Source organism: Lentinula edodes (assembly GCF_021015755.1).
Source record: "Lentinula edodes strain Le(Bin) 0899 ss11 chromosome Unknown C8R40scaffold_82, whole genome shotgun sequence".
Classification (NCBI taxonomy): Eukaryota; Fungi; Basidiomycota; class Agaricomycetes; order Agaricales; family Omphalotaceae; genus Lentinula; species Lentinula edodes.
In genome coordinates this window covers 3881-16718 of record NW_025764388.1, presented here as the reverse complement: position 1 = coordinate 16718, position 12838 = coordinate 3881, and the positions used below count along the sequence as shown (strand labels likewise).

General features: G+C 47.1%; 5 protein-coding genes across 5 annotated transcripts; 4 read left to right on the top strand and 1 right to left on the bottom strand.

The window, feature by feature from the left end:
- Positions 1 to 579: 579 nt before the first annotated feature.
- C8R40DRAFT_1178414 (uncharacterized protein) lies at positions 580 to 1038 on the top strand (the record flags this gene model as incomplete). The annotated part of the gene is made up of 1 exon (XM_046232866.1): positions 580 to 1038. The coding sequence occupies one exon, from the start codon at positions 580 to 582 to the stop codon at positions 1036 to 1038; it is 459 nt and encodes a 152-aa protein (XP_046079033.1).
- A 602-nt stretch (positions 1039 to 1640) lies between these two features.
- On the bottom strand, positions 1641 to 3237 carry C8R40DRAFT_1136894 (glycoside hydrolase family 12 protein). Its single transcript, XM_046229399.1, has 7 exons — positions 3171 to 3237; positions 2849 to 3106; positions 2563 to 2792; positions 2232 to 2443; positions 2061 to 2169; positions 1907 to 2001; positions 1641 to 1848 (listed from the first exon to the last, which is right to left on the bottom strand). Exons 2-7 carry the CDS (start codon positions 3036 to 3038, stop codon positions 1821 to 1823), a joined length of 864 nt encoding a protein of 287 aa, XP_046079032.1. The 5' UTR covers positions 3039 to 3106; positions 3171 to 3237; the 3' UTR covers positions 1641 to 1820.
- A 1704-nt stretch (positions 3238 to 4941) lies between these two features.
- C8R40DRAFT_1075205 (serine hydrolase-domain-containing protein) lies at positions 4942 to 6519 on the top strand (the record flags this gene model as incomplete). Its single annotated transcript, XM_046226825.1, has 8 exons — positions 4942 to 4970; positions 5029 to 5062; positions 5121 to 5163; positions 5218 to 5459; positions 5517 to 5570; positions 5625 to 5686; positions 5744 to 5967; positions 6023 to 6519. The coding sequence occupies 8 exons, from the start codon at positions 4942 to 4944 to the stop codon at positions 6517 to 6519; spliced, it is 1185 nt and encodes a 394-aa protein (XP_046079031.1).
- A 573-nt stretch (positions 6520 to 7092) lies between these two features.
- On the top strand, positions 7093 to 8155 carry C8R40DRAFT_1063270 (glycoside hydrolase family 12 protein; the record flags this gene model as incomplete). Its single annotated transcript, XM_046225516.1, has 5 exons — positions 7093 to 7195; positions 7280 to 7509; positions 7562 to 7773; positions 7834 to 7942; positions 8006 to 8155. The coding sequence occupies 5 exons, from the start codon at positions 7093 to 7095 to the stop codon at positions 8153 to 8155; spliced, it is 804 nt and encodes a 267-aa protein (XP_046079030.1).
- Positions 8156 to 8674: 519 nt separating this feature from the next.
- C8R40DRAFT_1075203 (uncharacterized protein) lies at positions 8675 to 12557 on the top strand (the record flags this gene model as incomplete). Its single annotated transcript, XM_046226824.1, has 3 exons — positions 8675 to 8828; positions 8878 to 9552; positions 9601 to 12557. The coding sequence occupies 3 exons, from the start codon at positions 8675 to 8677 to the stop codon at positions 12555 to 12557; spliced, it is 3786 nt and encodes a 1261-aa protein (XP_046079029.1).
- Between the last annotated feature and the right edge of the window lie 281 nt (positions 12558 to 12838).

Below are 12838 nucleotides of genomic sequence, written 5' to 3'. Positions count from 1 at the left end.
TTTTCTGACGAAGCATCATTGGTATGAGTTCCTGCATTCCTCAAGGACAAACAGAAGGATACCACAGTAAAGAAGTTCCACAAGTACCAACTAATGACTGAAAACCAAACAGGGAAGAGACTTAAGACCATATGTATTGACAGTGGTGGAGAATTTGATAATGGCCTGATGAAAGCATACTGCGCCGACCAGGGAATCACCATCAAGAAGATAACCCCCTACTCGTCCTCTGCTAATGGGATGGCTAAGAGAGGTAACAGAATGGTTATAAAAAGAGTACACACCTTCCTTGAAGAATCTGGACTCCCCTGCTCATTCTGGGCAGAAGGCGCTGCTACCTTCACATATGTAGACAACTTCGTGCCAACAGCACAGTTCCCAGACCAAGTCCCCATTGAATACTGGTACAACAAATGCCAGGATGTTTTGCACCTATGTCCATTCAGATGCCAAGCCTGGGCCACACTTCCTGACAGCAGAACCAATGGGAAACTTTCATGCCAGGCCGTTGAGTGCCAGCTGATAGGATACATGGGCTGCAGAGGATACAGGCTGTGGCACCAGCCCAGCTGCACCTTCATGGAATCCAGAGACATTAGGTTCAAGGAAGGAGAGGCTCATTGTTCCAGGGAATACAGGTCCGAAGTGGATAACAGCGACCTGGAAGACTGCCAGCAGGTGGCACCCACCAATGGACCCACAGCTCAACAGCATGCAGATCAAGAAGGCAAAGAACCGTGGACATCTGGTCCCACCTCAGATACCTCTGATACCACTCCACCACTATGCAGGAGTACTCACACATGTACCCCCTCACGAGTTGCCATTGAAAACCAGGCACTCAAAGAGCACAAATGCAAGGCACAGGTGAACAGAGAGGACTGGGTGACCAACTTGCCTTCCACTGGCCAAACACTTGCACTAATTGCTGTCAATCCTTGGGCTTTTGCCTCTGTCACAAGCCTCCTCCCAGGACCTCCTTCCCAGGCTCACACTCCACTAGGAGCTCTCACATCTGAAGCTCACATCCTCTACTAGCTGTAATGGTCCTACATTGACATTCCTAGCTACTACAATTTGTCCTATGCAACCTTCCTACATCTCCTAGCTCCTGGGTACATCAATATTTGCTGGTTATCGCCCTAGGGACCTCCCTGGACTTTCTAGGAACCCCCTCAAGGGTCACACCTTGCACTCAGTACTACTACTAGGTCATTCCTGTCCTCAGTCGCAGTTCCTGTAGCTCCCTTTGAGCTCCAGCTTGCTCCTAGCATGCTACAACATAAACCCTTCATACCAAATCCACCCCTAAGACCAATTCTGACCCAGGTCTTACAGTACCTCTCTTCTACTCTCCTCCTTCAGGGACTAATGGCATAACAGTGGTGTTGTCACTACTGTCCCATTCAACCCTCTGCGCTTAGACACCAAATGGCCCTTGGCATGGCTTTCCGGTGTACATGATCTTAACACCAGGCATGAAAGAGACCTACATATATAAGGCAAAAACTCACATAAGATATGAAGGCAAGTCATCCATAAGGACAAGTCCTCCACAAACCACAGCCTCATAACCTTCAAATCAGAATGTCTTTCATTTCAGAAACTCTCCATCGGGCACCACGGCCTGAAGCAAAGGAATTAATATGGCTGGTTCATTGATAAGATAGGTGACAAAGGCAAGCAGTGGATTGCATTTCAACTTCGAGGTGAATGAATCAATGTACCAACGCCCTCACAGTAGTTGAAATAGTGAATTTGATACAAATACAAACACGATCCCAAAATTCAACATGTCCTTCATAGTATACTCAATTATCCTAGTTGATCACCACACTGTACGCAGTCCTATCAAGTATGAAAATCAGTTATGACCCCAGAGAGGCGATACAAGAGGTGAACTGACGTGGTGAGAGTAGCTGAACCAGAGGTAGCCTCTGTGCCAGCTTGGAGTGTAGTGAGATACTGCGAAGAACTAAGGCCCTCGTGCTCAATGAGGTACTGTCGCAACAAAAATATGTCAGTCCGATCGCCGACCAGTCAGATATCGGAAAACTCACAGTGAAGAAAGTTTTGATATCTCCGCTGAAGCTGGTGATCGTGGTTCCGGAGGCAGAGGGAAGAAACGACCAGACGGCGTTAGCGCCGTTCGATCCGCTGTACAGGTTCCTAGAGCGCAGAGAGCATTCAATCTGATATCATATTTTTCTAAGGAGATAATGATTGCATACCAGGTCTGTCCAGCGAGAGAGATCCCCGTAGCGACAGGGTTTGGCTGTCCAGCAGAATTGTAGGATGATGAAATAGGGCCCGCATTGTAGTTCGCGAGCCAGATCATGATTTCATTTGTAGCAGAGCCACCCGCGGAGGACGAGGTGAACATATCGTAAGCAACGTCTGCCACAACAGTGCCTGAAGATGTTTGTTTCCAGCTCCATGTGCTCTAGATATCATGACGCAGTGAATATCTTTGATCACATAGCACGGGAATGAGTCAATGAGTGGGATGCCAAGTTGAAGCGAATGTTCAAACGGTATTGGAATCATATACGATATACGCACTGGAATAGTACTGATAGCGCTCAATTGTTGATTTATGCCGGCATTGAGCTGTATGTTGGTGAAACTCTTCACCCCTGTTCCGCCTACCCACTCCCAAACAGTAGTCCACGCGATGGTATTTCCGCTAAGGGATGTGATAGAGGCGCAATCTGAGCCGGACGAGGCACCGGAAAGACCCCATTGGTCAAGAAAGAGTTCGTAATTCCCGGACGTCGACGTGTCCCATTGACCTATGTATGCCAATTTATATGTAAGATGAATGAGAAGCAATTTCAAAATTTTATACCGCAAAATGTTGCACTAGCACCCCTCGTTTCGAGGTTTACGGCCGGAGCTGCAAAGGTATACGGTAACAAAAAGAGAAGGGGGAAGAACTTCGAGGCGGATAACATGGTGTCAAGTGTTGTGAATGAGGTTCTTGACGATCCACAATACGAGTTGCCTTTTCCTTCTTTATAATGTGGGCCAGGAAACATTCATATGGCTCTGGGCACCTGCGCGATATGCCTCCGATCCGAGAAAAGACCACAAAACCAGGGGCATTCTGACAATCCTTGTGAGTGACGATGGTCATACGACAAGTATGTACGGGTTGAGAGTGTGATTACATAATTCTTTGCACCGACGTCTAGGTTGACTAGAGCTTATTAACAGCAAATTTCGAGGGGATTTGATTGGCTGAGAACAGCTCCAACCAATTATTCAGTTCACGTCGAAAAGTGATTTTGCTAATGAGCTCTACTGTGGATAATTTCTAGAGTTTTGCCTTCATTACTGACCGGGGTATTGACGAAGGCCAGCGAAGGCCGCATGTCGGCCTGTGGCGTTACTTATGACCCAATTCTTCTAATGCAACATACGGATTAACGCACGAATGACCAATTAGCAGTTCTGATTTGAGTCATGGTCAATAGTCAATCCCAAGCAAGTCGCACATGTAGGACGCGGAAATACCCAAACGCCTAATAAACGGGAATAGGTATGAATACGCTGATAGACCTGCGATTTGATATCAAGACTTGCAAGTCCGTCAGGAGGGACATTTACACATGCCTTTTTCTCGGGAGGTGGCCATCAAGGTCAAGGAATGGTACCAACGTCCCTTCCAGCTTTTCCGAAATTACTGCTACGGACCGCGACCTGACCGCGACTGAGCGAGTTGCTTGAGTCATTTGATAAGAGACATGTATGGCTGTCCATGTTGGGCCTCCTGAGAAGAGATCATGGCATGAGTCAAGTCGCTAGGCGAACTTCGGAATTCTGCTAAGTAGTGTGAAGACAGCCAGTGTCACTATGGGCGGTATTGGTTTACAGCTTTGTGGGAGATGAAAGACTGTGTGACTTACAACTCAAAAACAGAACCCAACAGCGCCCAGCAGCGTTCGGTTCGATAAGTTCCTAAGAATTTCCACATCGGAATTCCAGACACAGCGCTTGGCGGTCATTTGCTAAGAGAGGTGAAGACGGCGAATTGAAGTCGGAGTATAGCTAAATTTTGAAAAACACAAACTAACGCGGCAACAGCAAGCAGTTTAATTTGAATGGGATGAGCGTTATGGAATGAGCCAATGGGTGAGTTGGAGAGGACATATGAAGGTTGAAGCTTGAAGGGCTTGAAGGTTGGTTGAGGCCAATGCGACCGAGTTGGACGCAGCATAGCCACCGACTTTTCTTGCTAGTCGACGCTCATCATCGCCCATCCAAGCTGAAACCGAAGATCACCCTGGCTCCCCTGACTTTTTGTAACACTTTCACCAAATTAAATCCTTATTGTTGCTGTGCATGGTAATATCTGGAGATAGATGTGTGTGAGGTATTGCAGCTGAGACACGGGCTGACTCGACTCCGAAGTGCAAGAAATTTATGTCCAAGTACGCTTCGCAGAATGTCATATTTACAATGAACATACCTCAACTCACATTTGTATGCTTGTAAGCGTTCGTAGAAAACTCATGAAGGATATTGTGACAGTCTCGAGTTTCAACCGGAGTCCTCCGTATCTAATCTCAGGTGTTCATCTAAAACTTTGGATTCAATTTACTGTTCAGTCTGGCGAAACAACCGATTGACGTTCATATCTAAGGACCCGTCTCATCAATATTATTCCACTGCCCAGGCTGTGCATTGACGCAGAGTTCGGTACTAATCTCCTCTCGGACGAGAATGAGTTTGACAGTACGAGTTTTGAATCTTTGTTGGGTTGTCACTAACAACACACACTGACGATATGTTGCGACTTTGACAGATCTGCTGTACATTGCCTAAATGACTCCAATAGAGCGATATAAGAATACCTATTGCAAACCCTCAACTTCATTATCTACGTTCCCATTTGTACCTTCTCTCCTCCTTTCTTACTAACCTTCTTGATCACACCTCATGCCTACCAGGATCCTTGTACTACATGGGTATGTCAGTATCAAATCCCCAGTGCCGTGTACTGATTAGATATGGATCTCTGTACAGCTACTGTCAAAATGCTTTCCACGCGTACCGCAGAGTAAGCTTCGTACCATTCATGCATACCTGTCCAAGGAGTATTCATCCAAGATATTTAGCTTGCTCCGGTAATCGAAGGATGTGGAGATCAAGTTCAATTCTGTGAGCCATGTTCTATATACTTGGATTGACGCAACTTCTCATTCATTCTCCTAGATTTCCTCGACGCTCCTATGAACATGTTACCCGTCGATCCCAAGGCTCACTTTGGTAACATTACGGATGTACGGGATACTCGGAAATCTGTTCCAATGTGTTCAACGCCAACAATGTATCCGTCAAAATCTGACGCTAATCGCGCATGGTTCAAAATAAATGACGTGGGCCGCGACTCATTGCCTGGGATTGAGCAAACTTGGGTGTATCTCCGGGACATTCTAAAGCAACATAGGTTCGATGTTAGTACCTCCTTCCATTCAGTTTGTAATCGTGGCTCACGATGATTTGCAAATCAGGCTATTTTTGGGTTCAGTCAAGGTGCTGCTATGGCCGAGCAGATCTCCGCAATGGTACGACCTCAGAACCTCTGTCATGAAACCAACTTATGGTGTTTTGCCTTCAAGCTTGAACGCCCGCACCTATTTCCAATCTTTTGCGAAAATGGTATTGCGCCTCATCCTACGTTGTATGTTGAATTTTGTGTTCCAACTCTGAACTATGTTTAACACTATCTTTTTACCAGAGATTTCATTGCCTGTGTCTCAGGCTTTCTGATTCGAGGACCAAAGCTTTCTTGGGAGTCGGACTCAGCCTGCAAGACTGCCATTGCTGCGCCTGAGTTTGGATTCGCCATAAACACCCCGGCTTTATATGTGGTAGGACAAACCGATATTGTCGTGCCACCGGAGCGATCACATATATTCGTGCAACATTCCAAGTTCCACAGAGTAGAAGAGCATCATGGAGGTCAGTATTATAAGAATGAAAGAGATAATTTGGTTCTGATTTCTTATTTTTACAGGTCATTTCATTCCACTCAAATCTAAATGGCCTCAATTCTTCATTTCATTTTTTCTCAATCCATTTGCGGAGATTTCGTCGCCTACCCCATCTCTATCCTCAACGCCATCTTCAATCGCGTCTACCGATGACGAGAATTTCGGCCTGGCTACGCCTAGCACACACGCATCAGCATATGAGACAGGTCAGACACTTCCACGGCGCCCTGATGATCTTGTTCATCAAGAGAACGAGTTTGAAGAGGAGCAGTACCTTTTCTCTGTCGTCTATGACACTGGTTCGGATCTTGAATACCTTCCGTTGTCGGCGCTATCATCTCCTCCAGACACACCGTTCTTGCGGACACCTCAACTTCCAGTGCTGGAGCTGGACGAACCGAGCATAGTCGTGCACTCCGATAAGCACGACTTCGATGTAGTCGCGGACCTTTTCCCGTCCGTACCGGTCCCTAAACGAACTGCTTCACATGATGCTGAGTCGGTCAAGTCTAAACTATAACGGAAACCAGGAGGTAATAATTGTATTGATTTTTCAAAGGTTCCTCGTTTAAATTATTGAACACATGCATTGCATTCACAAGTATCTATTCTTATCCTACTGTATCATATGTGGTAACTTCAGAGTAACTCTCAAAATAGGCAATCAAGTACTGTACAGTGTAGAGAAATGTCTATACATAGTAATTCTGTCCGATGTATTAACTCAGTTCTTAAATTTCTTTTCGAATTTCGTGCACCATGCACCAGCCTACAATGGCACGCGACGGTCCTGTCAATCTCCGTCTCGGACCGCTGCTAAGGATCTTCGCACCTTGTACTCGTGCCTCCGACTTTTGAACTGGTTGCTACACAGTGTTACACTTTGCTACGTCACTTGAACTCAAATTCCAGATGTTCCTGGTTAATATTCGGAGGCACTTCGACGATTCATCTGAAGGAGCTTGCTTATTTTTGACCGCGTATAAAAGAGTGCCAAGATGCCAGAGAACACGATAACTTGCGGACTTCCAAGCAATTGCGACTCCCGCAACTCATACGACATACGTAGTCAATTTCTCCTCGAGTCCTCAGTATGCTCTCCCCGCTTAAATTATCCACGAGTCTGTTGACTCTCTTGCCGTTCATTCTCGCGGCTCCTGCCCCTGAGGTCGATAAGAGGGCCACAACGTTCTGTGGTGAGTGCGAGAATGAAGTCCTTGCTACTTGAAGCTTCAGTCTTCGCGGTGATTATATAACTGATTTTCGATTTTTTAAACTAGGGCAATGGGATACATCCAGTGACGGAAACTACGAACTTTTCCTTGACCAGTGGGGTCTTTCTGATGCCACTTCCGGCTCAGATTGTGCCTCTATCACCTCCCTCAGTGGAAACACCATCGCGTGGACCACAACTTATACGTGGGTAGGCGGTACTGGGATAAAGAGCTTCACCAACATGCAACTCAATGCGGGTATCAACCAGCAACTGAGCGCCATCAGTAGTATTCCTGTCTGTACATCTCTTGTTTTTGAAGACACTTTCAACTCATTCAAAGATATAGAGCGTATGGGACTGGACAATCAGTACCTCTGGTACGATTGTTGCAGATGTTGCCTACGACATATTTACATCGGCTACCTCTGGTGGATCGGCCGCTAACGAAATCATGATTTGGCTTGCTAACTATAACGCTGGTCCAATCTCGTCGTCATACAATGCTGATGGACAACCTAATCCTGTTGCGAGCGATATTTCGATTGCTGGATATTCTTGGTACTTCATCGTATGACAAGTGCATTGGTTGTGACTGACCAAGAGCCTAATTTTTTGTAGGAACCTCTATAGCGGCTCCAACGGCGCTAACGCTGTCTGGTCGTTTTTGCCATCTACAAGTGGGACGACAATTACTAGTTTCAGTGGAGACATAAAACTCTTCTTCAACGTGAGTGCAAGTATTTTTCTACTAGGAGCAAGTCTTAAATGTTGAATTTGTATCTTGGCGCAGTATCTCACCACTAATGAAGGTCTCAGCACTTCGCAATACCTTACTACTTTCCAGGCTGGAACAGAAGCTACCTCTGGGTCTGCCACACTCACTACGTTTGTGTTTCTTTCACTTGAGATGTATGTTCGCTACTCTGACTTGCTGTTCTAGAACCAGCTATAGTGCTAGCATCGAGTGAAATCTGAATCAAGACATCAGCTTGAAGAGGAACTTAAGTCGTGGTAATTTATTAATGAAGTTTTACCGTTTGAAATTCTGCGAGGTTCGCGAAGCGATAGCAAGACAATCCCAAAATTAACCAGTGAACGCGTGTATATTGTGTTACCCCCCACAAAGTCCTAAACTGCACGAAATGCAGGAAAATTAGAAGTCGACTCCCGAGTACCACGATAAGGCTATAGAACAGTGAGAGCTATTTATGAGCCATTCTTCCACGCCACTCACATGTTGCGGAAATTTCGGAAAGCGAATCAAATTTGAAATACATAAAGTTACACATTGACCACCACGACGTTCTTCAGTTTTCTTGTTTAATTCGTTTCCTTCCTGTTACATTGTGCCGCTCTAGTCCTTCTGTCCCTTCACCCTAGTCTCTCATTTATCTTTCCGTTGGATTTCTCTTCACAACCTGCCGCTGCAGTGTATACTCTCATACACTTGTATGCTCTCATGTCAAAGGTTCTCGGTCACAAACATACGGGATCCGTAACTCAAAATCAAAAAGCGCATCTTGCTCATGCTTATAATGAACTTGGAAAGGAGCTGTCATCGCATAAACTGAGAGTTGTAGGGAATTACACTTTGGGTAGGGTCATTGGCGAAGGTGAGTTCCACATCGGATCTAATGACCCACTGCTGAATTTGTACTGTAGGTGCCTATGGTAAAGTGCGAATAGGCACTCATCGGCTGACTTCGACCCGTGTCGCCATTAAACAAATACCTAAGTCCATGTCTGCCTCGCTTACTCGCGAAATTCATCACCATCGCCAGCTACATCACCCTCATGTCACACAGATGTATGAAGTCATTGCAACCGAATCTTCCATTTGGATTGTCACTGAGCTTTGCTCGGGAGGAGAGCTCTTCGACTATCTGACCGAAAAGGGAAGGTTTTCTGAAGATGAGACTAGATTATTGTTTGGTCAGTTGTGTCTCGCCGTCGCACATCTTCATGAAAAGGGCATCGTTCACCGGGATTTGAAGCTGGAAAATGTCCTGCTTGATGAACGCTGTCGAGTCAAGCTTGGTGATTTCGGCTTCACCCGCGAGTTTGAGCGCGGAGTTTTGATGGACACCTATTGCGGAACAACTGGTTATGCTTCCCCAGAGATGCTACAAGGAAGGAAATACTTTGGTGCTGGTCAGTGGGCCATGGCTCGATCGGAAATGTCACTAAATATTTCTTTAGAGGTGGACATATGGTCTCTTGGTGTCATCCTATATGTTTTGCTCACAGGAATGCTGCCCTTCGACGACGACGACGAACAGATCATGCGCGATAAAGTCATAGTAGGCGAATTTGAGGATCCAGAATGGTTATCAGCAGGTATGGCTTACTTCTTACAATTTTGATAAATCCTAATGCTGGGTTCAGACGCTCGAGATTTAATCAAAAACATCTTACAGAAAGAGCCCTCAAAACGCTTGACTATACCTCAAATCCTTGAACATCCTTGGTTCGCATCGAATGCATCGAATGACCCGAATACCATCTTTGTTCGTGAGCCGCGGTCGCGTGCCATTTCTCCACTGCCGAATCCTCCCATACACGATATTGCGGACTCTGCTCTCTCTTCAGAGGCCTCTACTACCGACTCAAGTGTAACCTCACATCTAGAGTCTAGTACATCCGCGCCCACTACTCCTGACCACTCAGTCGTTGACCCCTTTGAGAATAACCAACCTACTACCACCTTCCATCCTAACATGAGCGAAACCACTATTCGAAAGGTCAACGATGAACCCAAAGCTACGCTTCATCATCCTGAAACTGTCACAGAAGAGGGTCAAAACGAGGACGCGGTCCTCGAAATACCGCTGAATCTTCAACGTCAGCGTACAAACTCTTCTGGACGTTCCTCTGCCCCTCCCGTCCACACAGTACGGACTCCAGCACGTACAAAACGACGTTCTGTATCGTCGACACTGTCAGACCCTGAACACGACCCGACACCTAATGGCACGGAGAAATCACTACCGCAGAAAGATATTGATCTTAACTTCTCCTCATTATTGTTTACACCAGCTCCGATAATATTCTCCACACCGCTGGAGCGGGAGCTGCTGAACGTTATGAGTTTACTTGGATTTGATCTTGGTCAAATTGTATATTCAGTACTCAATGATGCCTGTGACTCCGCAGGAGCTGTGTGGTGGATGTTGAAGCGCAAGGCAGAGAAAAAGCTACTAGAAGAGGGCACTGACAGCCTCTTCAGTGGCATCGGAACCGACGGTACGTTATCGCCAACCATCGACGAGCATCTAGGAAAATATCGTTCCTCGTCGTCAAGCAGGAGAAAGAAACATAACATGGGTATTCAAACTGAGAGTACACCCCCTCATCTCAATCTCTCAAAAGCCACCCCACAATTGACATTTATCCCGGCTACACCAACATTCCCCCCTCGTCCTTCTACACCTCCACGACCAGTTTCCCCATCACCCTCAAGGTCTCCAATGTTGACGCCATCATCGTCGGTAGTCATTGACGCTTCCAAGTCACACCCGACAACACCCGGGAGCAGCAGTGGCCCCAAAGGTAGAAAGAATCGTGCAGGCAGTGTCAGTATCATGCAGCGCGCGACTACCGCACTTGAAGCAGCCGGATTGGTGCGCAAAAAATCCTCAGAAGCAGTCCGGGAGGAACGGGAGAAGGACAAGGAGAAAGAACGGGAGCTCGAGAAGAAGAATGAAAGGAAGCTGACCGGAGGGTCAATCGAGGAACGACCGAGGTCTTCGCATGGAAGCGTCTCGTCGTGGCGAAAATCCCCTCCCTTAAGACCCTCCAAAGATCCCTCGACTCCCCCTCCCAGCGAACTACATCATCCCCAGCCACACATAGGATCCCCGTGGGTTCTTGCCGATACGCAGGAATCACCACCTCCCCAATCAGGGTCAAATGCCTCTCGAATTGCACCTACACCAGCCAATTCCCCTGGAGCTTCGGATCCGTTCGTTTCCCCTGATAATGGAGGCTTCAATAGTAATTCAGTCTCAAAGTCATCAACTTCTTCACATAGGAATCGAGCAAACCTGCTTACTGCGTTTCGGCTGTGGTTCCAGGAGGACCGGAAAGGAAAGCGGAAGGAGAACAGGGGAGGTAGCACGTCTCTCAGAACTGGTGGAGGGTCTGGGCAAAGTTATAGCTCCGCTAATGTTAAACGTCGCACAAGCTCTGGGAACTCTGCCAACCAGCTTATCAATCGACGTGGTGGTCGACGACCTCAGCGTCCATCGATGTCTTCTCGCAGGTCGAGCAGTGTTAATTCTCGTACCAGCGTCACCTCAGTGCAAATGGTTCTATTAGATTCGCCCCAAGTCGCCGGACGAAGATCATTTGGTAGCCACACCCCAAATTCGGACCGAGCAGATTTTGCCCCCAACTCCTCTAGACCTTCCTCTGTCCGAAGTTTCTCTACCCAACAACGTCATAGAAAGAGTCCATCCGTTAGCTCAACTGGTTCTGTTCATTACCGCGCGACGTCACCCATGCAAACAAGGTATCATCGTCGAGGGGGCTCGGGGTCTTCTACAACCACACGTGTAGTTCGCCAACCTGGAACACCCTCTAATTCTGGAAGACCGACGCATGTGCGGTCCAGTTCAGCAGCATCTTCAATTCATTCTCCCCCATCCTCACGACCCACATCGTTTATTGATTATAATTCTGATTACGAAGGTGGTGGAGGCGTTCGAACATCATCTCCGTACAAAATTCGTCGATCATTTGAGGAGACAACACCCCGGCGGCCGACGGCGACGACATTTGTCGCCCAAAAAAGGCAGGGGCCTTTCGCAAGTCCCCTCCATGGCCACGGATATGGCGGAAGTGTAGGCCGTTCAAGTTGGAAAAAAGCTTGGGGATTAGAACCACCGGGTTGGAGAACGCGCGGTGCTCAAGCGGTAGAAGTTTTAACCATTTCCCCGTCAGAAGGCACAAGCCTACGAGATGTGTTCTCTGGCCCGGGACGATTGTCGTTGAGCTTGGGGGATGAAAGCGACTGGGTGGATGAAGACGACGATATACCATACGCTGTCGGCCTTGGTCAAATGACGGTGATAAGTCCTGGTTCTAGTGGTTCTGGACCTAACTCAAGTGGTGACGGTGCTGTACTGCTGGGGCCTGCACCGCGTAGACCGAGCGCTGGTACTGGAAAGAGGGGGAGCAAAGGTCGGAAGGCTTCGCCCATTGAGCGTGCTCCTCCTGTGACAAGTGATACCTATGAGATACCGGAACCACGAGGGGGGAGGCGTCAGCTTCCCGCGGGTCGATCCTCCGGTCCTGCATTCAAACAGATTATGGAGGAGGACGAAGAGGAGGAAGAGGAGTAAGGAATATCATTTTACTCTTGCAACTTTCTTTGTGCTATTTTCTTTTCTTCCCATGCGTCTTGTCATTCTAACTCCCCTTCCTTTGTTTTCCACTATTTCCTCTTTGTGTTTTCTGACTTGTATCTTATCAAATCTCTTGTCCTAAACGTTACTAGACGCTATTTTGGTTCTAACTCCCATCACCTTTTTTATTTATGATATCGTGCAATACGTGTTTGGCTATGGACCATACAGGTTGCATTATTATTGAAGAGAGCCTGGACATCCACGAATACGTTGAT